Source organism: Anguilla rostrata, chromosome 4 (assembly GCF_018555375.3).
Source record: "Anguilla rostrata isolate EN2019 chromosome 4, ASM1855537v3, whole genome shotgun sequence".
In the NCBI taxonomy this organism is placed as follows: Eukaryota; Metazoa; Chordata; class Actinopteri; order Anguilliformes; family Anguillidae; genus Anguilla; species Anguilla rostrata.
The window spans coordinates 45,678,290-45,705,389 of NC_057936.1; the positions used below are offsets into that span (position 1 = coordinate 45,678,290).

General features: G+C 41.8%; 1 protein-coding gene across 4 annotated transcripts in view; it reads left to right on the forward strand.

Moving 5' to 3' along the window:
- LOC135253442 (ephrin type-B receptor 1-B) overlaps positions 1–26,158 on the forward strand; it is a 243,604-nt gene extending 217,446 nt beyond the window's left edge. For 3 of the 4 annotated variants that reach the window (XM_064332731.1, XM_064332732.1, XM_064332733.1), the window contains exons 13-16: positions 7,366–7,515; positions 12,836–13,029; positions 13,690–13,845; positions 16,301–26,158. In XM_064332731.1, coding sequence (XP_064188801.1) covers positions 7,366–7,515; positions 12,836–13,029; positions 13,690–13,845; positions 16,301–16,409 — 609 coding nt within the window. In that variant the 3' untranslated portion in view covers positions 16,410–26,158. The remainder of the gene's footprint in view (positions 1–7,365; positions 7,516–12,835; positions 13,030–13,689; positions 13,846–16,300) is intronic. The other variant, XR_010329615.1, reaches the window with a different exon arrangement.
- The last annotated feature ends 942 nt before the right edge of the window (positions 26,159–27,100 follow it).

The following is a 27,100-nucleotide window of genomic DNA, read 5'->3' on the forward strand; positions in this document are numbered from 1 at the left end:
AAGGCCAAGGAATCAGGCTAATTAAATCTTGCTGACACGACTTGATTGAATCACACATCGACCTCCTCTTATGAATTAATCTCCTCTGTTTAATTAATCTCCTCCCCATTTTTCTTTTTTCCACAACAATATTTTCAGAATCCCATTAAAATTCTATCTACCCCACGCAAGGCCGTAGCTGTGCTGTCTCCATCGTTCTTAATTTATAGGACGCCCGGGCCATGTGGAATAGCTAGCTTCCCGATGAGCATTTTGTGCCAGGTACAGCACCAGAGTTGGGATGCGAGTGTCGGTTAAAGGTGGGGGTGGTGTGCAGAGTATCGATGATTGATTTTTTTAAATGACCTGCTGTATTGGCAGTTGCAGACACTATTGTCTGAGGCTTTGTCCCATACTCCACTGAATGGAGGTAGTGTTCCCCTCCCCATCTCTTTCTCATTCGTCGCATCACTGCTGGGGATCAGACACAGAGAGGTCCTTCGGTCAAAGGCTAGATAAACAGACCGCCATCTTCCCCCCTGAGCTTTCAGCGTGCGCCTCTAAATGAAGCAGAGGAGCCGGTGGTCAAAGATGAACCTGTTAATTCATTGTATTCCCTTCATGCAATCAATCAATCAATCAATCGATCAATCAGTCATTCAAAATGTGTTACACTTTTAACAAAGGCAGTGTCCCAGCTCAACCCTTCATTTGTCCTTGTTTATTTATTGTATCAAATCAATCAACGTGTGTTACATTTTTAATTCTGGACATTTCCCAGAGCACTTCAAAGATAACATCTAATGGAAATACATGGCTTCCCACATTTACGAGAAAGAGAGCAATGATGGTTTGACGACTGGAAAGGTAACCAAGATAAAGGTGAATGCAACGTCAAGGTGTTCTAAGAATATCATAATGGAACACTTTATAAATAATATGTACTGAGGTTGCATGTATGAAATTTGCTCTTAAAATACAAACTGAGAAAATGTTAGTGAGAAGAAATGTGTAAAATTCCTTTCTATTTCCCAATGTCTCTAAGGAATATCCAGAGGTAAATCTCCGAAAATAAATGTAGTCCATTTTCAGTTTTGTTTAAAGAATTGAGTTTATTTTTAGTGGCAAAATAAACTCACTTGAAAAGCAGTTAAGCTGCTGCCAATGCCCACATTTCACAGTATCATCAGCTATTAACTGCTGAGGTAGAGAGCAGGTGGGAGCAGGCTGTAGAATAGAGCAGGCTCTTGAGCTGGTCTGGAAATGAATTGGCATTCATGGATTTGGAGTTTTTTAAGAATAAGAAGAGCTGAAGAAATGGGTTTATAATCTGGATTTAGATACCAGGGTGGGCCATAATTCTGGGGTCTTGCCTCTTATTTTGCTTTCTGACATTTTGGGGGTGAAGATGAGTGCGTACTGTCTGAGGCTGAAAACATGTTGCAGGAATTCTTTGGTTTGCATGTACACTGCAGACTCAAGCAGCCATAGATCAGAGTCTAGGATGTATTAAAATGTGATTAAGTGTTCGTCAATTTACGGCAGTGGTCCAGACTAATTTTAGATGAAACCTGATACAATCTGAGATATCAGTCAGGAAAGCAACACAGTATAGTCCAGCCATGAGAATGTGAGTCACATAAAATACATCTTAGCTTGGCAAAACCTACCAGGTGAACTGATGTAATTATTCCTTGCTTTTGTTTTTATCTATCTCCCATTCCTTCTGCTATCCTGATAGAGCACCATGCTGGCTCTTTATTTCATTTCTCCTGCTTTATAATTACACGTGGGATGGCACGTTTTTGGCTGGGGCTTTGATAAAAAAGGTAGAGTTTTACCCCCCGAGAGGCCATGAGGAGTGGGGGCTACCCCTCTCGGCCTTCGCATCCAGCGTGGATAAGGCTGGGGGAGGAGGCCGCAGGCCATCTGCAGTGTAAACAATGTTGTCAGTTTTGATCAGGCATCAGAGTAGACACCTGCAGAAGCATAAAAAGTGAGAAATAAAATGCAGTGCTATTCCTCAGCTCAGCATGAAAAATGTACCTGGCTGACAGACTGGCAGCTTCCATTACAGGACTAGCTGGTCCACTGCTGTTTCAAATAGAAAATAAAACCATTGGAGCTTGGGTGGGAGTAAGGTTTGCCCTTTTCACCAAATGAGATCTGCCCTGCTTACTTTAGAGCGATAGGTAGAGACAACATTGATTTTTCTTATTTGTTTGCCCTTTTAATTTCAGGTTTCATACCAATTCTTTGTCAGACATTTGTAGCCTGATAAAAGCAGTTGTTTTTTTACTATCTTTAGAAAAAAAGCAGCTGAGAACAAAACATTTTGTTTAATTCCCAGTACGCAATGTGTTTCTACCATTTTTTTTTTGTTGCTTTTATTAAAATTACTGCTTTCCTTTTTCAAATTGCATGATGTTCCTGACCTCGAAAGCAATTGTGCAAATCCTGTTTCCTGAATCCTCCCTCAGGTCTAAATGATGATTCTCAAATGAGTTCTGTTTGAGATTCAGAGTAATTATCTTGCTGTTTGTCAAGGATAAATGTGCCAGATACCACCCTGTAGGAAAGTGGGCACTGGGATAGTGCTGACTTATATAATGTTACTACTAGTGTCAGCCTTGAAAAACAGTCTATGCACCGTTTATGCAGTCTGTTCTCATATAGGGCAGGCATTAATAAATATTGGTACCTGATTGCGTGGTCTCTGATTCATCCAGTACTGTGACATGGTTTATAAAAAGAAGCGCATGATACAGGAATAGTGGAACTAAAAAAATAAAGCAGTTGGTTTTTTCATCAGGGCTTTGCATCAGGTCTGTGAGGAATTCAGTGTTCATATGTTTGATTGGCTGGTTTTCTGCATCTGGTTCATCTGGGACTCTTGTCTTTCACTGTCCCTGTACCAGTGATGACAGAATCAAAATAGATTTCACCCTCGCCAAGGAGGCTAATAAAGCGGGCTACATGCCCGGCAGGGATGGGGCTGCGTCTGCATGCAGAATGGCCACAATGTGTTTATAAGCATGTCAGGAGCACCTGTGAGAGGCTATAGGTAAATGTCATGAGATTCTCAGATGACTGCTTTTGTGAAGGAGAAGGATTTCCTGATAGCAATTTTGAAAGAAGTTAACATGCAGTGACCTTGATTGGCAGTGTAGAGTAATGGGTAAAGAATGGGTCTTGGTTGAGACACTGCCTGGATAAATGTCCATATTTGTTTTACTGTTCTTTGAAACAGACTACTTTCCCAGTAGTTTCAACCCCAGCGAAAGGACAACCACAATTAGGTTACAGGGCTTCCTCAACATTGGCAGGATTGTACAACTGTGGGACATTACCATATGAAAACAGTACAGCCTTTTCAAAATGGCCTTAGATATGAAGTGCAAAAGTAGCCAGTAAGAATAAAAAAGATGCTTAATGTCTCCTGCAATGTGATTTTCCATAACTGCACAATAAAAAAAGCCATTAGCCATCCCCATCTACTGTGTAATGGAGATTCCGATGCCATTTCTGTGTGCAGATCCATATGAATTGTTGAGTCTGAAGTAACACACAGTCTGCTTTTAACAAGTTTGACAGACCGCATGCCTTAATTTCAAGGGCACAATGTGAGCCTGCATAAAAAGTGTGAGCATGTGTGTGCAGGAGAGACCCAGGATAAGATCTCCCTCTTCTCATTCAGTGAAAACCCTCGTTTTTTATCTGAGTTTTCTAGCCGCGCGGAGGCTAATGCGGGAGCTCAAGCTCACCTGGCTCTTTTGTTGCCAGGCCAACTCCTAGTCATTAGCTTTCCAATGGGCTGAAAGAATTGCGTCAATTTTTCCTTCTCCCCCTGACGCATTTCCGATGGCCGGTGCCTGTTCCTCGGCCCTTAATCGGGCGCTGATGGACCACTCTGTCCCGCCTAAGTAAACACAGGCCCGGGGCGCGCCCCATCCCAATGCACTTTGTTTTAAAATAGATAGACAGTTGGTTGTAGAAAAGAGCTGGCGTAGCAGAAGAGGTTAACGGCTACGCGTTCGGTTCCCCGTGTGGGAAAACGTATCGATCAGAGCTTAACCGTACAATAAAAACAAGGATGAGAGATGGAGAGCTATTGTAGACTTGGTCCCTCGAGGTCATTTGAACTGTGTGGCAAATATTTAATCCTGCATGTTCATAAAGCAAATTATGCAGACGTGTGGGAGTGCACGTATTCCACCGTTTTAATGTTAGTACTCCTATTGAACGATGAATAATGGAAAGCAACATTATTTGGTTATGATTTACATTAATATTTATAAGAATGTATGGCAGTATGCATATATTAACTTTACATGAGAGAACATACATTTGTGCCTGTTTGAGAATGAGAGGGAAGAGCGTGTTACATTCTTCTCTGTGTTTGTTCTATTGTCGGATGTGGGTGTGGGTGTGGGTACGTGTGCGTGTGTGCGTGCGTGTGCACATGTGTGTGCATGCATGTGTGTGCGTGTGTGCGTGTGTGTACTATATATTTGTATCATTGATGCCGTGTGTGAATCTGCAGTGTATTTGCTTATTAATATGTTCATGTGCACATATTGTATGTGTTTACATGTATGTTTGTGTGCGTGTGCATGTTTGCATGTTTAACGATGCTGTCAGTGTGTGAAAAAGGACAGGTTGTTCTGTGTGCCTGTGCCACCCGCACCCGTAGATCACCCTGCGCTGCCCAGCTACACAACAGCTTTAGCTGCCGCTGGCCCCTGGCCCTGTCAGCCACAGACATTACAATGATTGCTTTTAACCTGACAGCAACCTGACAATTCCCTGCAAAGCCTTCCCCCAGCCGTCCGTCAAACGGATGACCCGGATGCCTCCTCATTATGTATGGCCTAATCCTGCACTGTGACCCCAGTGCTCACACCAAGGTGACCTTCAGCCAGTGCCCACTTGCTCTCGTCTTGGAGTGGACGTAGAGAATAGAAATGTTTGTATGGATTTAAATTTTCTCAATCAACATGCTTTCTTTTCATGTTTCATGCCCCCCCACCCCCCCACCCCCCCAAACTGCCATCTCTGATACGCCTCACTGTGATGTAAAATCCTCACCATGGGGGAAAAATAGCATTGGTCTCTCTCTCTGAGGCCTGCTCCTTTTGCGCTGCGCAGCAGTTTAATCCCTTGTTTTTATCTGTACCCCAGAAAACACGATCAAACAAGCATTCTCCCTTCTCTCTCTCTGTTGCTCTTTCTCCTCTCATCCGTTCTCACCTCATTTCTCTCAATCTTTTTTCTCTATTTCGAATTCTATATCTTACTTTTCTCGTAATCTCTTTTTCTCCCTCACTCTTTCTTTTTCCCACTGTTGATGTATCTTCAGGCCTGGCATAGACCCAAGCTCTTCAGTGTGTGTGTTAGGCTTTGTTGATGAAGGAAGACTCTCATTCTCTCAACACATTTTTCTTACGATTCTGTCTTCCTCGAGCTACTCACTTCTTCCAAGTTATTAAAATAATATTTTTTTTCATCATATGCTGTATTTGCTTTCTCGTTTGTTTGTCTCTGCATTTCTGCAATTTGCTTTATTAAAACTAGGCTAGAATCAGGCTGGCTTCCCCTCAGCATTAATTACATGGAATCCGCATAGTGGCCTTAAAGCAGCCATGAAAATGTTATTAGTTTAAAAAAAATAAATCTTGTGGCGCTTGCCGTTCCTGGACTCTGCTGAGTCCTGGGGCAAGAGAACACACAGGAAGTGATGTAATAATGCAGTTGTGGGGAAAAAATATGGAGAATGACACAGAGCAAATGCCTCTCAGACATACAGACCAAGAAGATTCTCATGACAAGACGTTTTCATAACAGTTCATTGAATAATTCACCTTTGCAAGCCCCTCCAAGGATATTTTTTATCATTTCTCTCACACAGCAGTTGAGATTTCCCCCTGCCTTTTCTTTTTTTCACGTGACCCATGGCTTGCAGCTATGGTCTCGGGACAAGTCATGCTGTTGTTGTAGGTTGTGGGGAAAAACAGAGGTAGACCTGTCCTTCTGAGCACCTCCATGTTTTGATTATTAGCTGGTGTTCACAGTCCATAGCTTTTCTCACAAAAATGTTCCAGGAGGCCCCGTCACTGTCCAGGGTGTAATACGGTATTCACCCAGGATCACGGCACTACCCACCATATTTGTGCCTGACACACAGAGCCCCGAAAGCAGATGTGCAGAAGCCTAATATGGAGAAGAGGCCACTCTGGCAGGAATTCAGACCTCATCTCAACACTCCGCCTGTTGGTTCTAGCGCTTATAAAGGATTTGCTGCATGTAAGGAGAAGATAGATGTGAGTCGGGTGAGGGAGGCTTGCGCATCTAAAGTTCCTTTGAAATGAGGCTTATCTGAAAGTGAACACGTTGAAGCTAATTGGTATGATTAAGATTAAGAGAGCACACCTCCTGGATATATACGGAAAATTACCTTGGGGGTTTGTGCAGGAGTGGATGGGAATCTTAAACGAGTCCCTGTCAGTTCTCATGAGCCAAATTTGCTGGTTGTGCTACGGGCGTGGGTTCCCTCACCAATTACTGATACAGAGAGCCTTTGGGCCTTTGTCTTTGTCTCCCCCTACCCACATGATTTTCCAGGAAAAAATAAAACAACATGGTGGCCATGTAGGTGGAAACTGAGTCAGTGTGCTTTACATTACATTACATTACATTTATTTGGCAGATGCTTTTATCCAAAGCGACGTACAAAAAGTGCATTTCATGGTCATAGGCAACTGCTAAACACAGGTTCAGTAAGGTACAATACTTATTTTGTACAGCTAAATGCTCAGTAAATGGATAATGAATGAGGGTTAAATTTGTCAAAATAGCTATGAGCAGGCAATAGTGATGTCTGTGCGCTGGAGAAGAACTTACTGGTTGAGGAAGCCACTGCAGGCTGCTGAAAAGATCTTTGTGTGAGCTCTGAATGTGCTGTGACACCCCCGATCCTCCAGGGGGAGCTAATTTACATGGAGAAGGCTCCTGCTGCGCACAGGGCACGGATCGCCCATCTGATCTCATAACAGGTCCATTAATTGAGTTTGTGAAGCTCAGCAGGGCACTGTGCTGAGAAAGGCCTGGAAGCAGTTTGGCTCATCCAGCGGGAACAGACATGCTGACTTTTTCCTGACCCATTTGCATCCAGTTTTGGGAATAATTTTTGGTGGCTTAGAAATGGGAACTCCCGAGCTATGACGAGACTTAATTCTGGCAACTTGCGTGGATGACGGCAGCTCATAGTATTGTAATTATGACAGCTGCTGAACCAGTGGGAGTCATACAGAAAAATCCCATCTAACCAGGCGCCTGTTTTTCCCTCTCTTAGTCTCTTTCTCTCTTTTTTCTCCCTCTCTCTTCTAGGGTGGGAAAATTCCTGTGCGGTGGACTGCTCCAGAAGCTATCGCCTACAGGAAGTTCACCTCCGCCAGTGATGTCTGGAGCTATGGCATCGTCATGTGGGAGGTGATGTCATTTGGAGAGAGACCATACTGGGACATGTCCAACCAGGATGTAAGTGTGAGAGGGTTTATTTGTATTGAAGAATAGTTGGAAAAGTGCCCTCTGGCCAATACAAAAAAGAATTGGAAAATGAACCCGTACAATGTTATTTGGTATGACCACATGAAAAAGAATTACCCTTCCCAATCCTCTGTGTAATCCAGATTCCTTTGACATTGCTGTATACGTAGTGTATAGACCAGGGGTGGGAAATTCCGGTCCTGGAGGAGCGGTGTGTGTGCACATTTTTGTTTCCACCAATTACTCAGGCTAAATGAGCTAATTGGCTGTACACACCAACACTGGTTCACTGGTAGATTAGATCACAGTAAAATGTTTCACGTGGTGAAAAAAAAGTCGTCATTCATGTGGTTATCAAGAAATGTAGCTAAAATGTCAGATGCTGTAAATGTTACGGCTAATTAAGTAATTAAGGTAAGAAGTTGCCATGAAAACCAGAAACAGATACGGCCCTCGTTGCCCACCTCTGGTATAGACGGTTGAGTTTTAAGTGATGCACAATATTGTGTGCATTTTTAATAAATATAAAATTAAAAAAACAGAAAAAAACAAAAGCAACTTTAGTGCACACTTCACTGGTCACAGTGTGAATCTGCATAAAAGTTAGTGAGGAGGCAAGTAATAAATAAATGATTCAGAGCATTTGGTACAGGGGGTGACATAGCTCAGGAGATAAGAGCGGTTGTCTGGCAGTCAGAGGGTTGCCGGTTCGATCCCCGCCCTGGGCGTGTCGAAGTGTCCCTGAGCAAGACACCTAACCCCTAATTGCTCCCAACGAGCTGATTGGTACCTTGCATGGCAGCCTTTCACCGTTGGTGTGTGAGTGTGTGTGAATGGGTGAATGAGAGGCATCAATTGTAAAGCGCTTTGGATAAAAGCGCTATATAAATGCAGTAAAAACCAAAACTCCACAGGACAATATCCCTTCCCCCAGAAGAGTATCCATTCCCCTAGAACAGCATTTCTCACCCCAGAACAGTATCCCGTTCCCCAGTACAGTATCCCTTCTCACAGAACAGTATCATTCCCACAAAACAGTATCTCTTTTCCAGAACAATTTCCCTTTCCCCAGAACAGTATCCCTTCCCCCAGAACGGTTTCCCTTCCCACAGAACAGTATCCATGCTCGCAGAACAGTATCACATACAGCAGCATGCACACACAGTCTCTTCCATCATTGCCACGATAGAGCTGATAGATGGTTCAGTTGATGCAAAGATGCTTGTGTAAACCGCTCCCTAATGATTTACAGTGCGGCAGTTTCATTTGCTTGCCATTTGTTTGCGCAGCTGAGATATGAGTGATCTATTACGCTCAGCCCATTTTTCAGCCCAGCCCCTACTCACCTTAAGAACAAAGCAGCAGCAAAACGCTGCTGCGCGTCGATCTGCCAACATGTCCGTGTGTTTATACATTATAAACGCACACTGATTCTCACTGAACCTGCCCCACAGATTACATCCAAATATGTGGTTTCACCTTGAGCCAGCTACGCCAGGATTAATATTGAAAGTCAGGGAGGGCTGCTGTGCAAAGAGACCACCTTCACAAACATTACAACGCATGCAGTATCTCAGAATTGGTGAACAGTGCACTACAAAGCAACCCAGCTCCTTCTTGGGTTTCAATAAGATAACAATTGTCGTGTTTGTCAGTGGCAACCAATAGTGTGCTTAATGCCTGTTTTTGATATCTCAATGAAAAAAAGACTACTCGTCCCTATTAGCCTGTGGAGAGGCTAAGGAGGGGCTGTATCAAGGGAAAACCCCTTCATTTAAATCAAATGTTAATGAAGGCAGGTATAATTAAATTAAGATACCCTGAAGAATGGTTTTTAACTTTGTTACCTTAATTTGACAGACGCATAAGGCTGGTGTCTTGTTTCACAGATTGCACTGCAGGGGGCGCTGGTTAAAACTTTGCGCCCCCTGCCATTGCAGTAAAATGGAGAAAAAAAAACTTTATTAGCAAACACAGTTTCTGTGTGCACAGCATAATCAGGTGGATTTGAATAGCCCAAGCTTAACTGGTGAAATGAGTAAAATTTTGTGGCCATGTACAGCTATACGGTATCCAGGATAAAGTCAATTGATGTTTATTCTGTGAAATGTACAGATGTTTTTTTTTTTTTTTTTGCATGGAGAAATTTCACAAATAACTTTGATCAATAACTTATCTTATATATTCTGGAATATTAAAAATTCTAATTTCTGTCATTTATTCAAAAAATTAATAACACTATTTTCCCCCAAAGCATACAATTTATAATTAGGGTATTCTCTTATAAAAAAATAAAACACATTGTAACTCCTGGTAGCAGGTTTCCTAAGTTATAAACTGATTTGATTTTATGGTACAGTATTGAGAAACACAGAACAGAGTTAATTGTGCCTTTGATTTATCACAACATCCACTGATTCTTTGTCTATTCAGGGTGGCAGAATGGCGGCCAATAAGCTCTACCTGCTTACGTCAAAGAGCAGCCAATCAGGGATCGTAATGTAAGGATAAGAATGCAGGCTGGCTCATAATTTGCTCCCTCTTGGCTTCCAAAAAGGGATTGTTTTTTTCTCAATAGAACCTGTCCAATACACAGCCTAAGGGTACCAACCCTGCATCCCTTCTATACAGACAAAAGACTCAATAAACAAACTCAATGGAAAATGCTTTTGTTAAAAAAAATAAAAGTGACTTTACTGGACATTCATCTGTTGCGTGCATTATGCAATACTGCAGTGCTACAACCTGCATAATATGTCCATGATATTCTGCACAAACATTTATTGCATGTGTGGTTCATTTCAACACTACAAGGCACCGCAAGAATGCAGCCTGTCTGAACAGACTGTGATGTCGGTTATCATTCATAGTTAAAAAGATACTGTAGAAGAACATTTGCACGTGGGTACTTTAGGTCGTTTAGGTATCACATAGTCGAGTAATTGTAGTTGAAAACCTGCTGAAAACCTGTGCCACAGTGTGGTGCTGTTACGGTTCTAGGACCGTAGGAGTGGATGTTAAAAGCCCGATTTCCTGTTTGAAACAGTCGCACCGGTAAGAGTAACGGACATGCCAGGTACCGGGGCAGCTCCTCTCTCTGCCGCTGTCCTGCAATCAAGTGCGTGGATAGTGAGTGGGTTTTAACGCAGATGAGCCAGAAATGACTGCAGTTCATTAAAGTGCCCGTCCTCTGTTTTATGAGCAATCAAGCGGCCACCGGCATAAGGAGGCTCTTCTCTGCTGTCTTTATGGACACTCTGTCTCATTTTATTGCACGCTGATTGACTGGCGCGGAGTCGAGCGTGCTGTTTGTGTCCCTGTTTGCGCTAAGTGATGTTGGCGACGAGGCAGGTCCGCACCCGGCTCTCTGTTTTTTTATTTTTTGTGTTTGCTTTTTTATTTATTAATTTATTTCTTTGGTTAAATGGATCGACTGTCGCTCACAGTTCTGAATCAAGTGAAGCCTGAGAGAAGACACAGTGGTCCTCATTTATCAATCTAACGTAGAAGCCAGCGCAGATCCGAGCGCAGGAATCATCTTACGACAGGGTTCACGTGTGATTCATGAAACGTTCGTATCTCGCCAATCACAGCGTAAGAATGATCGGGCGTTGATAAATGTGGCGGCTTAAAACAATCGTCATTTAAATATCACGCCCCTATATATTCACGGTTTAGGAGGCCTCGCCCCTAGAGTTTACGACATGGAGAAGCGTAATACGGCCAAGAAGAGAAATTTCTCCGACCTAGAAATAGAATCTGAACCAATTAGTTCTATTTGGCAGCGTGAAAAGTGGCATAGAATGAAATCAGAAAAATGCAGTGTGGAAGGAAATCACTGCTGCGGTCAACAGCGTTGCCGTAGACAATCAAACTCCAGCTGAGGTTGGAATATTTAATTTATACATCCGTGATATATATATATATTATATATATATATATATATATATATATATATATATATAGTAATTAGCTTATATCGTAATTCTTTAGGCTACATTTAGGTGAAGAAAAAATGGTCAGACCTCAAACCTGCCACCAAAAAGCGTGTTGCAGCCTGTAGGCGCAGCACCCAGCTGACTGGAGGAGGCCAGCTGGATTCCAGCCTTGCATTGACGCAGACTGAGGAGCGAGTGTCCGCGCTTATCGGGTCTGCTTCCATTTCGGGCATAACAGGTGGCGGAGGAGACACAGACCCGTGTGGGCCGGATAATGGTAAAAATGTAATAGCCTGGGCTACTAGTATTTAAATAATTACACGGTTGCAGGGTTAATTTATTTCTTCATTTTAATGATGTTTTAATGATGCTATAAACATGCTTTCGTTTTGTTCGTTTCGTTTTCGTCTTACGGGCGCGTAGAGGTCTTCTAACATAGCCAGATCTGCCATTGCCAAGATTTGATGACTGTCAAAGCTCTAGTTTAAATAGGTGACTGAATAAGCATCTAACCTAATTGCTTGTAATGATGTCAGCAGTAGCGTAGCCTAACAAATAGGCTATCTCAAAATGAAAGAGAAATTAATCTCATAGCCTACACAAAAAAACTGTTAACCCCGTTAAATGCAAACAATTTAAATAACTATTTATGTTACGGATATGACACAGTCGATGTAGGCCTGTACAAAATAGAATATTTTGCCATAGGCTACATATTTTTAAGTGATGAATATGTGGCTGCATATGCTTAGATGCCAGTCAGAATATGGTCTAATAACAATTCTCCGACTCAGCCAGATTTACTATGCTGCACCGCAAGTCCACGCTGACATGAAAACTTGCGTACACGAGTCGAGACTTGATGTGAGATTTGATCGTAGCCTCCGCTCATGTCCAAATTGATAAACGCCGAGCTTTGCGTGGAAATAACCGCACGCCCCGTTTTCTGTCGTACGTTCGTTTCGTAAATGAGGGCCAGCGTCTCTGGGCCCAGGGATGGCATCATTGCTTTTCTAATGACACCCCTGTGTGCACTGTGGAAAGGTAAAGTTGCACAACTGTTTTTCAAGTCTGGGTTCACGTTGTGTACTTATTTAGTTTCTAACGTGCTGTGTTTTTCGGGAGGCAGCTGACTGCTCACAGATTGGTCTCCTCGTGGAGAAGCCGTTGATTCGCTGCCAGAAGCTCTTGAGGCTAAGCCCGCCTTCTTTTTTTTCTTTTTTTTTTAATTGAGTGAGACAGAATGTGTGCGTAATCCTGTTGAAGTTGGCATTTGGTGCACTGCTGTGCCCTCTGGAAGGATTAGGTGAGACAATCTAAAAATTGCCCGAATTAATCCCCGACCCCGCCCTTTCCAATCTCTACTCTATCAGGTGATCAATGCCATCGAGCAGGACTACCGCCTGCCCCCGCCCATGGACTGCCCAGCTGCCCTTCACCAGCTCATGCTGGACTGCTGGCAGAAGGACAGGAACGCCCGGCCCAAATTCACCGAGATTGTCAACACGCTGGACAAGATGATACGCAACCCTACCAGCCTGAAAGCTGTGGCCACCATCCCAGCAGTGTAAGGATCATTCAGCTCTATCTCACGCACGCATGCGCAAACTGGCACACACACAAACGCACACACATGCGCACACAAACACACACACCTGCACACCCATGCACACAAACGCAAACACACATACACACACACACGCGCACACACACGCCTCCACACACGCTCGCGCACACACCCACACCTACACACACACACACACATGCACACACAAGCTACATACATTTTACAAAAAAATATTTCTATATTTTAGGAGCTTGTTTATCAACATATAAAAGCCTGGAAGGCTTCTGATTTCCTGGGGGCGATTCTTAGTATGAATTACAGTGAAATTGATGCTCACGGCAAATATGTAAAAAATGAAGAATTCAACAATCAATGTGAATAATCAGAAGTTCCTGACTGTTTGTAATTACTTGTCTATGATGTATTATTTAAACATACATGCAGACAACAACAGCAGACTAAACAAGATAGACCAAACAATCAATGCTTTATCTGTTTTCTCACACTCATGAACACTGTTAACTTTCTCACACTCAAACACCAATAATCATGACCTGTGTTGTTTTCAGCTAATGTTGTCTATTCAGACAGCTGCTGATTCTATTTGTCAGTATCTGTGTGCTAAGCTAACACTCCTTACACCTTCTTATGCCTCCCCAGGCCTTCTCAGCCACTGCTGGATCGCTCTGTGCCAGACTTTACCACCTTTACTTCTGTAGAGGAGTGGCTGGCTGCCATCAAGATGATCCAGTACAGGGACAATTTCCTCAGCTCTGGATTCACCTCCCTCCAGCTGGTGGCACAGATGACCTCAGAGTGAATATACTCCCTTTTGTTGCTTGTCTTCAGCCAGAGTCCCTTAGACTGCCTGTCTCAACCCTGCCCTCCCCACCTGCCCCTTTTCTGCTTCCTGCTTCAACCCCACCCCTTTTCTGCTTCCTGCTTCAACTCCACCCCTTTTCTGCTTCCTGCTTCAACTCCACCCCTTTTCTGCTTCCTGCTTCAACTCCACCCCTTTTCTGCTTCCTGCTTCAGCTCCACCCCTTTTCTGCTTCCTGCTTCAACCCCACCCCTTTTCTGCTTCCTGCTTCAACTCCACCCCTTTTCTGCTTCCTGCTTCAGCTCCACCCCTTTTCTGCTTCCTGCTTCAACTCCACCCCTTTTCTGCTTCCTGCTTCAACTCCACCCCTTTTCAGCTTCCTGCTTCAACCCCACCCCTTTTCTGCTTCCTGCTGTAAAAACCCAACCCCCTGTTTTGTTTCCTGCCTTAAACCCCACCCCCTGTTCTGTTTCTTGCCTTAAACCCCACCTCCTTTTTGTTCCCTGTCTCAACTCCACCCCCTTTCCTGCTTCCTGCCTCAACCACGCCCCCAATCCTGTTTCCTGCCTTAAACCCCACCCCCTGTTCTGCGGCCTGCCTTAAACTCTGCCCCCGTTCTGCTTCCCTCCTCAAATACACATCTTTTTTCTTCCTTCTTTAAGGCCATTCTTGCTTCCTGTTTCAGACCTACACACATTCTGTACCAATCCCCCCACCACCACCTGCTACTTAGTCTACACTGTGAGTGAGAGTGAGATTGGCAGGTTGTAGACTTCCGCTAGGAACTCCAGAACTTTGAACCAATCCAAACAAAAATATCGGAAATCAAAGAAAAACTGTTCTAGTCTGCCAGGCCTTGCCAAGAGGTAGCATTTGATACAGCAGACCCATTGTTTGAGCTGGAAGAAGTGTTCAGCAATGGAGATTTCACTTCATATCTGTGGATGAAGTGTGTTTAACAGGAAGCTGTATCTCACTAAACACTCGCCTTGGTTGTTAGAAAAACACAAAAGCAGAGAAGTGTTGTATTAGCTCTATTGGCTGGGCAGTCTCTCCCTAAGGGAGAGAAAGAAGGTTACGCCATTTAAATATACAGACGGGTGGATGATTACAGAAGCCAAAAAATAACTCCATCCAGGAGTCAAACTCATGGGTAGGATTGGAAGTCCACTTCCTGGTAGACAAAATAAACATTTTTCTTTTCCCTCCGGAAGTGACTAAATACCTATCTGCCAAAGCCACAGAACCACCCACCTCACCCTTACTGGGAATGAGAGAGAGGACAAAAAGGTGAGATGAGTAAAAAAATACTGATAAGTTGAAAAGGAGGATACAGGAAAGGGAGCAGAGTAGAGGAAAGGAGAAAGAAATGGTAACAGACATGTGCAAGTTAAGGAATGTCCATCCATCTGTCAAAAAAGAACAGATGTTTGAATGTTACTATGATCTTTTACTCTATGTATTGCTTATAAGAACTGATTGGTTGGCCATATGTCAACATTATTAAAATATTAAACAATTTGTTCATTCATTTTATCTCCTAATTCATATAGATAAAATGAAACTGTGTGTAATAGTGTAATAGAACTAAACTGAAATAACACAAATAGGCTTTAGTAAGCAGTCAAATTTAAATAAAGTTATTCTATTCTAAACATTCCGACCGGGTCCTATTGTATGATTCTGTTCTGAATATAGAACTGGTGACAGTCTGAGTGCTAAACTTCCTCTCTGTAGATTTATGCATCACGGAGAGCGTCACCCTGTCTGGATGAGGCTTGCACTCACACTTTTAGATGCATCCAGCCTGGAGTTGAAATTATGTTTCGTCAGACGGGGAGGGGGACGAGAGAGAGCGAGCGCACAGGCTGAACCGTCTGTGTTGGGAGGATAATTGATCCATGCCTCAGCACTGAGGAAGGAGTAATCCTTTGTGCAAATGCTGCGCTCTCAGGCATGAAATCCACGCGGGTAGCCAAGGGCTGGGCAGGGTCGGCTTCGCAGGAGTCACATTTTTTAACAAAAAAAAAAACCTGTTTAATTCGACGGAACGGCGTGACAGCGAAGGCCTTTTACAGGAGGCAGAGAATTTACCATTTGGGGGTCATTACAGTCGATCAAAGAAAAGGGTGTGCTTTTGCCTTTCACTGCTACAAGTCGGCAACAATTCCTGACATGCCTCAGCCAATTATGTCTTTCATTTACGGGCGTGTGGGTTGCATTTGCATGAGAATGTCCTCGCCAGGTAGATATCGTCAGTGAGTGTTGTAGTATTTATCTTTCAGTTCCACCCCAGTTGGAAAAAAAAAAAAATGCAAATGTAAAAATCCCCCGAGTGGTCGGGGTCTTTGACAATGCAACGAGTAGGCTGGAGAATTTCAGCCAAGATTGTGTCTGCCATTTTAAAATGTCACATCAGTGTGTCTTCCTTTTCTCTTGTAAATTTGGCAGGGACCTCCTGAGGATAGGGGTGACTCTGGCAGGACACCAAAAGAAGATTCTCAACAACATTCAGTTGATGAGGGGACAGACGAGCCAGTCGCCCACTTCCATAGCATGACTACCGATGGTACTGTGCAGAAGCAAACCCCCGAGGAGTCCTGGGAAGACCCTCAAACTAACCGAACGCACCTGGGTCGAGACACTCACCTTGATTTAACACCATCGATGATGCACATGGATTCTAGCACTTCATATCACAAGCTTCCTTCCCTCATCTCCTACAAGGACCATTGCTTGGACACAGGGACAAGTGAATGAAAAAAACAAATTGAGAGACATGCAAATAGAAATCTATAAATCATGAATATCTACGTTGGATTATTGTAGATTTTGGGGTGGGGGTCTTTACTGAGGGAGCATTTTTTTCCATAGCTGGAGGAGAAACCAAAAGCTATGGCTTTCATGCACCCCTGTTTTTTTTTTCTCTTATAAATTATACCTTTTAAAAAAATTAATAAATTATTGATCCTCGAGATATAACTACGCTACCTGTGGAAGTCCAGGTGGAGGGTGTTGCCAAAGGACAGCTAACAGTAGCTGTACCCGGATTTAAAATCCATCAAAAATCAAATGTTACATATATAAATACATAGAAATTAAATATAAATGCATATTAAATAACTCTTCATATTGAAGGTAACATGTAATAAATGTATGTATACTTTTTCTGCTTGCATTTTTGGCAACTGAGAGTGTGGTAGCTGGATTGCGGTGGACATTCTGAGCTCTGTTGTTCCTGTGGATGTGGTGCCAGTGGTGAACATGTGACTTGGTTCATCTCACTGTGAGGAAGGACAGGGACCAGCACTCAAGGTCCGGACAAACTCTGCACAGAGAATTTTCCATGTGTTAGAAGATAACAAGAAAAGAACAAAAAAAAAAACTAAAAGACATGAAAATATCTTTCTTGGACAAAATGACGGTGTTTTAATGTGGGTGTTGTTCCATGCCGTGGCTTTGTGGTGAGCACTTACCTATGAAAACCTATGTTTTTTGTTATTCTTTTTTCCCTCTTTGTGTCAAATTGCTCGGAACTGTACGTTGAAGAACATTCCCAACACCACAGCCCTCTGGTATGTACATATCATCGCCAGCAGTTTTTGTGTATGGAATGTTTTTATACACATGTGGAGTTTTGTCAACCTGCATGACACGCACACACACACACATACACACACACGCACACACACACACACACACAGACGCATGCATGCACACGCACACACTCATGCAGTGTACTGTAGATCTCAGGAAATATTTAAAGTTTCTGTACACTTATGCTTAGTACAGTCTGGTTAATATCGCATCTCCGTTCAGATCCCCCTCGTTGATTGTTTGTGATGACGTCTACAAGCTAACAGTATAACTCAGTCCACTGTTTGAAGCATTTATAACGCTGTACATCTTAAAAACATTGGGTATAGTCTGCAGTGAATACATTACACTTTCTGCTAATGAAATGCTTTTTTTATAAAACAACCTAATCATGATCAAAATATCAGCAAACAGTAGACTTACTGCAGGAGTGCTAGCTATTGGACAAACATACCTCTCAATCATAACAATGATTATTTGCTAAGTGGATATCTAAACCTTCCATATTTATGTGTACTTGTAAAGAGGGTCAGTTATTGTAATATCTGTATTTGGTTTTTTTGTGAAATGAGTGAGGTTCATTGATAAAAGAATGCTTTGTTTGCTGTATGTGTGGGACCATGACATTATCTCTCCAACACTTTTGTTTGACAGCAGCAGGGAAAATGACATTTTGAAAAAGTGCAGGCCCTCAAATTGATGGTCCTGCCTGTCGTAGAGTAAATGAGAGAATTCAGTGTTTTAATAACTGGGTAACCCAGTGTGGCTCTGTATTTTCCATTTCATTTGCAATACGTTTTTATTTATGGGTGTTTTTTTTTTTCATTTAAATGCATGAGCCACCATTTTGAGCTCGATGTGCGCTGCGCCCTGTGCTGTGGGTCGGCTGAGTTTTCTGGAATGCTCTAAATGCTGTTCCGCGGAGCCTGTTTGGCGGCTTCGTGCCTTCAGTGACCTCAGCGGGGTTCGTGCGCCGAGCTCATTTTCCGATGCTCTCTCCTCGCGTGTCGATAAGCAAATCGATGGAATTCCATTGACACGGATTTCCGTATGTCGCTGTCATATGGCATCCGGACAGGTTTAGCTTTCACTGCGCTTCATGCGCCCGTCACAGGAACCGCTGCATTTGAGCTACGGGCGCTAAACAGCGCATTCTCACATTCTTGGACAGCCGCAGGTGCCCAGCGGCCCTTATTTGTTTATTTACGCATTTGCTCATTTGTCGGTTTATTTATTTATTCCTGCTGCTGGCGTTGCTGCTGTTGATTTTGCTCGGCCTTGTCGCGGCTCTTTGTGGCGTTCGGTGAGTGAGGGAGGAGCTGTCAGCCTCTCGTACACTCTAATGAAAAAGAACAGCTCGGCAGGGCTTGGCGTAGCGCGTGGCCTAATGGAGAACGAGCGAGTGGGCCTAGTCCGGCCCGTGTCTGATGTGTGATTCAGAGCTGGTGGCCCCAGGGAGGCAGGGAGGGGGAGGGGGAGGGGGCGGGAGAGCCTGGCCTGATTGACGGCTCCTTGCCCTGCTGGCCACAGCATGCCAGCAGACTGAGTGATGAGACGGCGGATTTACCTCCACACCTGCCACCTGCTTTCAGACCCTCATTCATAATCACACATACACACAAGCACACACACTGACAGACACACACGTACACACACACACATACACACGTGCACACACACACTGACAGACACACACACATACACACACACACACGCAGACACACTGATAGACACACACACACACTGACAGACACACGCATATACACACACACACACACACACACACACACACTGACAGACACACACACACACACACACACACACACACTGACAGACACACACACACACACACACACACACTGACAGACACACACATACACACACACACACACACACTGACAGACACACACATACACACACACACACATACACATATGCACACACACACACACTGACAGACACACACATACACACACACACACATACACATATACACACACACACGCACACACACACACACACCCACAGACACGCACGCACACGCACACACGCACATACACACTGACAGACACACGCATACACACATACAGACACATGCATATACACACACAAACTCATGTATACATGCACACACATGCACAAAGACACACACTCATGCATACACACACACGCACACACATGCACGCACACAAGTCAAACATTTCTGAAAAATCTGCATTTTCCCAGGGCTGAAGCCAGAGAGTGGCAGAACGTGAGTGTGCATTTCTTAATTTCTTTGTTATCACTGCCAGACACAGTTAGACACAAACACATTGTGTGCTGCTATTAGTTTCATTTTTAGTTGCCATAACACTGCAGGAAACACCAACCAAGCTCGGAGTTAGAAAGTATTGTATATATGAATAAATATACACAAAAAAGAGCTGTATCCATCATTCAAGCACTGGGACCACACACGCAGGTCATTGTGGAGAAGCTGGCAGCATGTATTTACAACAAACAATGACACTAGTCAAAAGATTTAGACATTGTAAAGCTGGTAACAATTTATTTTAGTAGCCCAAATAAACCTGAGCACTAACATTGGAACAATGTTGTTGGCATGGTTTAAATACAATATTAAAAATGCAAGTTTTCCGCTAGATTTCTCCTTTAGTTAAGACACGGCGTGTTTATTAAATGACCTGGCTTTCTTCTGCAGTGTTGTTCATGGAATCCGGGCCTGTGTCCAAGATGTATGATGCTGTACCACACACTGGGAGCCCAGTGGAAAATATTAGAGTTGATTTGTTTAATTGCCGAACACTAGTAATGTTGTGGTGATTTTATTATTTATCCTTTATTTACCAGGAAAACTTCTTTGGGATCAAAATATACAGTCCACAAAATCAACAATCAAAATTACGATACCATACAGAGATGATACAGTTTTGTAAACAGGGAAATTAGCTGGGAGCAAAAGCAGGACCACACTTCAGTCACTATGTTGTAAATTATGTATAATCAAAAGTTGCAATTGGCATGTCAAGTTTACGGCATTTGTAGATTGTTCCAACTGTATAGTGCAAAGTGGGTGCATTTCAAAATTCAGTAGCAGATTCAGGAAATGTAAAAAGTACCACATCACTGGAGTGAAGGAATGACTTATGGGACCTTCACTTGAGCAGAAAGCAGTACAATTACTGGCTCATAGATAAGTATATGCTAATAGATGGTTCTGCATAGATTTCATTTTGTTAGTCCAAACCATTCATATTAGATACAGTGGTGGGTTAGTGACTTAGCATGTGTAATGAACCATTGGGCCAGATTTACTAAGCTTTTTGGCTTTTTGCAAGTATTTTCAGGTGCATGTTACAGTCCCAGTATCAAAGTGACACACGTGGCTGGAAGCGCAGTATGCATGTGATTTACAGTATGTGAGTCATCCATCGCAAAGTGCACTTCTCTCCTTAATGCATATTCATTTAAGGGAGGATCATGCAAATAACGGACAGATATACTATAAGTGTGGCTGATTATGTATTCTGTCAAATTTAGTATTTTCGTCCACTGTGGCCAGAGTGGACTCGTATAAACTCTGTAAGCACTGAATTAAACCTAGACATTTTCTGTGTATTCAATGCGCTAAACAGGTTTCTTTAACTGCACATTTTGGTTCATGGCAAAATGTAAATTGTAGGCAGTACCATTCACTGTAATTACCTGAAGACTTAGTAAATAAGACATAATTTCAGGTAGACTGCATACGCACCAACATGCCCTCGTCAGCCTGCAATTTGCGTTTTGAGTTTTATGTATGTAAATCTGGTCCTTTGTGTTCTATAAAAAACTATCCAAGGTGTGTAAAGTTATTGATGATGCACACATGACAATTGTTTCTCCATTGTTTAAATCAAGTAAAAAATTCTCAAAATATTTTAAAATGAAATTTACAATATTTATTTGAAAACCACACATTTTATCAAGCTGCTTCTCTAAATATTTGTAAGACACCTTTTTTATGCCGTTACTATCAAAAGTGTTCATTTTAAAGGCATCAGAAATAGGTGATGTGACCTCATAAGTACCAGGACATTAGTTTTGCCTGTGCTGTAGACTAGATCAAGGAGATTGAATCATTTTGGAGGATTTGGGAAGGCATTGGAAAGAAAAGGGGCACAGCAGTAAAGAACTGAACCATCCCCATGGATATTACAGTTCAGTTTATTCAAAGCTAAAATATGATTGTCTGTATGATTTGTTAAATGATACTGGGCCAAGAATGGAGCCTTGAGGGACTGTATTTTCATTTCGAGGCAACATATGGCCATCTACATAGACATTGAGCTCTGTTTGTAAAATAATTGGAAGATCAGGTGGATGCTGCAGGCCCAAACCCAGTATGCCTGAATCTTTTAATCAGTGTCCATTGTCAATGGGTTGGACAATCACTACTCCTGAGGCTGCAGTAACTGTACTATGACCAGATCTGAAATCTGACTGGATTTACTAAGTACATTGTTATTAATTTTTTTTTAAACTTCTTTATTTGAGTATTTGCCAAGGATTCCAGAATTTAATGCAAGAACAGGAAGTGTTGATATGGGACGTAATTATTGAGATCTGAGAGATCAGTCCATTTTAACATTTGGAGGTCATATACTGCTTCCCAGTCATTATGAATATTGTTGTACAAAGGAGACAGGTTAAGAATGTGTGAGTTTTTAAAAAGATAAGGACAAGTTTGCTTTCTAGGACAGATGTTTTTTAACACTTTAAGAACATCAGCAAATTAAATATGGCTAAAACCGAAACACCAACAGAATGTAGTGAGAATTTAGACCTCAACTAGAGAGGCATGGTGATACCTCATTTCTGTCATTAAAAAGATGCAAAACAAAATGTTCAATGTATGTTAATTATGCAAACCTATAACCAAAATGATAACTGTGAATGCATTACATCCATTACAAACCATGAATATGTTAAAACCATCAACACACCGTAATTCCCATAACCTCTGAAGAGTAAAAGTATGTCAACAAGGTACAGTATTTTAGTCTTTTAGTGAGACTTTTTTCTTGTTTTAAATTATTTTTTGCTTATGAAAAAGTGAAATTGTCTTACCACATCAGCAAATGTTGAAATAAGTTAACCATTCATTACCTCATTGCCATTCTTTTGATTTAGGAAAAATGTAATAGAAAGAACATCTTAAGTCCAAATATGAGACTAAAATATTTAAGATTTTCTTTCCTTTTTGTTTTTTGGTTTTTGTAGTGTTGGTTTTTTGGAATGTTTTTTTTTTTTTTTAATTCCAAGTCAGTGTTCTAGAACTTCATTGCTTTAAATGACCAGTAGTGATTGTTACATTGGCATTAGAATGTTCAGTTAAGAGCATTGTAATCACATATTTGTAATCTTTCAACTTAATACGTTAAAGTAATAAGATGGAAGTCCTAGTGAGTGGGGTTAGATGGGAGCCAAGCTGAAGAAGCTGAGTGTTCTGCATTGTTAGATGCAATGATTCCAATATGAGTGACAGGGCTAGACTTCCTGTTGTAGCTACCTATCTGCAAAGCACTGATCCATTTACTGGGTATCTGTCTACCTATTCATTTTTTTAAATTAACACCAGCGACTTACTCTCGTGCAAAGCAATTAGGGTCCTCCTTACATGGTTCAAATGTCCCGGGAAATATTGATTGAAGCTGCCGCCAAGGGTCTTATCCACGATCACATTGCCAGTGTTCCACCCCTGCCGTAATTCAGCTTTTATCTGTATAATTAAGTTTTTAAAAATTATAATGACATTCATTATCTCTTCATAATCTAGACATAATCGTGTGATTTTAATAATAGGCCAGGGTAATGACTTAAAGTGGCTGCTTGCCTTTACCTTTGAAAACTCAGACACCATAACTAATGTCCATCCTGATTGAGATGTTTTGCACAAAATAATTTTCAACCGTATAGTATATCAATAGTACTTAGAAATTTACTTAGATTGTCCACTCTAGTGTCTGTTCTGTGTATTATACCATATTTATTATTACATTATGTTTTAATAATGGATTAAATGTGAAGAACCTATTTTTAAATTAAGCATTAACTGTTATACTGTGTTCATAATTGTTATACTTATAAACACATAGTAATTCTCCTACACAAAAAGTACTCTTAGCTTGTAGCATACACATTTTTTACCATTGTTTTCATTATAAATAAATAAATATATAAATATTATGAGTTATACTGGACCAGATTTACTTCTGGAAGTCAGATAACAACCATTCAACATTGGAAAACTGCCTTTTTCGGCGGCCTTACAAAATGAGATCCAATTCACATCAAGGGGTTTCCTCAACTCTTTGAATTTCTATTTACTTGGAAATTGCAGTATTAAATTCCTTTTAATTGCATGTGCTTAAAAAAGAGCAACTGAACCCAAAAAATAAACAAACAAACAAAAAAAGTTTAATTAAGCAACCTGATCCCAAAAGTTGATGTTTTACTTTTAAAATGTATGTTTCTATTTGACAGAATGACCTGCATTTTCAGAGTTGTGCACACATCAAATAATGTTTCCAAATTCCAATTGATTGCAAAGGTGGCATTTGGGAGTCTGCAGGTTAGTGTTTCCAAAAGTGCACAGATTTATCAAAACAAACATCAGGGACAGCTGTTTCCATTACCACGAGGCAATGAAATCAAAACCTATCAAACAAAATAGCTGCTTCTTTGGAAAGATACCACTAGGTACTTAAGAGCTAACGTTAGCTTTTGCTTATGCTTTTTCTCTGTATGTGTCAGACACTGGTATTTTCAGGCATGTCAGTGCTAGCTGCTTTTTAAATCTTCAACAACACTGTAGAAAGTAACTCCTGTTCGCTCTGCGGTGATCCACACGTGAGCATCTAGTGAGGTCAATGTAAAGCCAGGCAGATTTCCAAGTAGGAAGAGCGATGTGCTTTTCATGAGACACCCAGGGGACAGAAGAAATCAAGCAGTTGTACAGCCATGAAACCGCATTGATTTCCCTTGTTTCTTTTACCACATGTGGAATTCTCTATAGATCTTCTGTTCCTCATCAGATGATGTTGGCTGTTACTCTTCCTCCCACTGTAGTCATGTGAAACTGCCTGTCAGGCCATAGCTTGTATCCAAACTCACCATCACTGCTGTAAATTAAGAGAATTTGTTGGGAAAACTGATCAGGCATATAGAAAGGCCCTGTTGTATAGTTGTCATAAATATTATCACAGCAGGAAATATTTCAGACTGCTGACACACTAAGGAGTAGAACTAGGGTGTACTGTACATGTCACATGATTCGGTACTAATATTTTCATAAAGCAAATAGGAGTGGATCTCTACTGTTGATTCAATATGGTTCATTATTACCATTTTTAGAAATAGAATGTGGACTGACTAGGACTGGTTTAGAATATGTGGACTGTTCTGGTAATGGAAGCTAACATTAACTGGGTTAAAGGTTAGCTGTTCCCCTTCCTCTGACTGTGTTGGGTAATTCCCATTATGAGACTGAGGGTTTGTGGCACACACACACACGCGTGCGCACTCACACATACACACACACAAACACATATCAACGAACAGATGCACCACACATACAAAGATTAATGTGGCCAGATGAGCCTGCCCAGGAGAATTATGATATTACTAACCAGAGTATAACAGAAAATCTGGTTCCCAGGGATGGTGGTGGGGAATGAGTGGTCTGTATAGGAGGAGGCTAGGTATGTGAAAAGGTTAACGTGGCTTCTCCCTGTCTGTGAGAGTTTAGTACAGACATCTGAGAACAGGGCTCCTTTCTGTCTCTCTTCCTCTGTCCCTTTCTTCCTCCCTGCTCGCTAAATAAATCAATAAGATTGACACAGAGCTGCGTGCAGGGTGTCACAGTGGGAGAGGAACAGGGTTCAATTGATTTTTCTCCCGTGAAGATTTGAGTCCCGGGAAAGGGTTCATTAGGTTGTTTGCTTTCTTTTGATGTTTCCAGGAAAAGGAGCTTGATAGTCCCAAAGATTGCCCTCAATTTTGTGTCAGATTTCCTTGGGTTTGAATAAAAAAAAACACTTTTTGGTGTTCTTGTTGCCTTTACTTTTCAGCCATGGTAGCCATTTCAGTAATGTGTGTTTATCTGTTGGTGATGGGAAGAGTGGTTTCATTAGCCCTATAATGGGTGGAGCTATAGTGACGTCAATCTTTGAGTTAATCAAAAGATTTTCCTATCTACAGCTAAACACAAAATCAGTGAGTTATTGTGATGGCATATAGTAGCTCCACCCGTTTGGTTTAATGAAATGCCTCATTCTCCCATCTCTAATATCTGTAAGAATGCCTTATAGAAACCTCTGAAACTCTGTGTTCCTTTGCTCGTTCCCTCTCAGTGTACTGCAGAGAACTGTGGGAAACGGCAGCACCCTCCAACAGTGAACAAGACTGCAGACACTGCTTTGAGAGAGAGCACCTAGCCACCCACTCAGCACCTCTGCCACACCCACTACAGGGTCTTAGCCGCCCCACCGGCGGTGCCAGCATGACAATTGGCGAACTCACTGAACTGTAAATACTGAATAATGGGACAGGATGTAGTTTTTTGTGTCATTGTACAAAGATTTGTTTATTGTGAAGTATGTCAGAGTTTGTAATTGTAACTTTCAGAAAATATTGTATTAAAATGCACTCAATAAAGATTAATAAACTAGATTAATTTGACTTCTCAAACCACCGGACCACTCCAAAAATGAATGGCAAATCAATGCTTTTATGTGTATGTTTTATGTGTATGTTTGTCTGTTTGTCACACACACACACACACAAACACACACGGTTATTTCATAAGAGAAGTCAGGAGGTACTCGAGGTCTGAAGTTTTCTTTTCACAAAAACTGGTGTTTAAAAATTTGTACACTTTTTTAATAACCACATTTGACTGACCTTGCATGCAAATTTCTGCATAGTGTGGGAGAGTTGATTCTACTTGTATTTGACATTATTTGATATAATGATCATTATTATGCAACAATAACACTGACTGACATGGAGGACAGCATTGCTTGAATCTAGTAAGTAACATCCCCAAACTGTCTAGTTTATGAACAGAACATTTTGTGTGCGGACTCAATAGAGTTCAATAGAGTTCTGCATTTTTATAAACACAGTGACTAAAGGTACCCTTCCAGTTATTCAGGAAAATATGGAAACCATACTGTAAATTTCATATCCAAAGTCACATTGCTGCAGTAGTTTTATCTGATGAAATGCGTGAAGCCATTGTGTGGGTTGGCTGGCACAGAACTCTTTGAGATTTGTTGAGCTCAGATTTGTTGAGCTACTGTGCATACTGCTCTATTCTTTTCAAAACACACTCTAAAAATCAGCAAACAAATACATTTTCCAGGGTGCTCTTTGTCCTCTCAGAATGCCCTGCACGCCCAGAGGCCACCAGCACGCTATGCCGCAGCTGTGATTCAGCCAGATCAGCTGCTTCCTGTGCCCATGCTAATACTAATGTGTGTGTTTATTACATGGCTAACCAGAAGGCGTGGTAGGAAATTAAACTACTGAAATCATGAAGATTAAATTGCTTTGGAGCAGTGGTGCTCAAACTTCTGAGCTCCAGGGGTCAATTTTGCAATAGATTTGTAC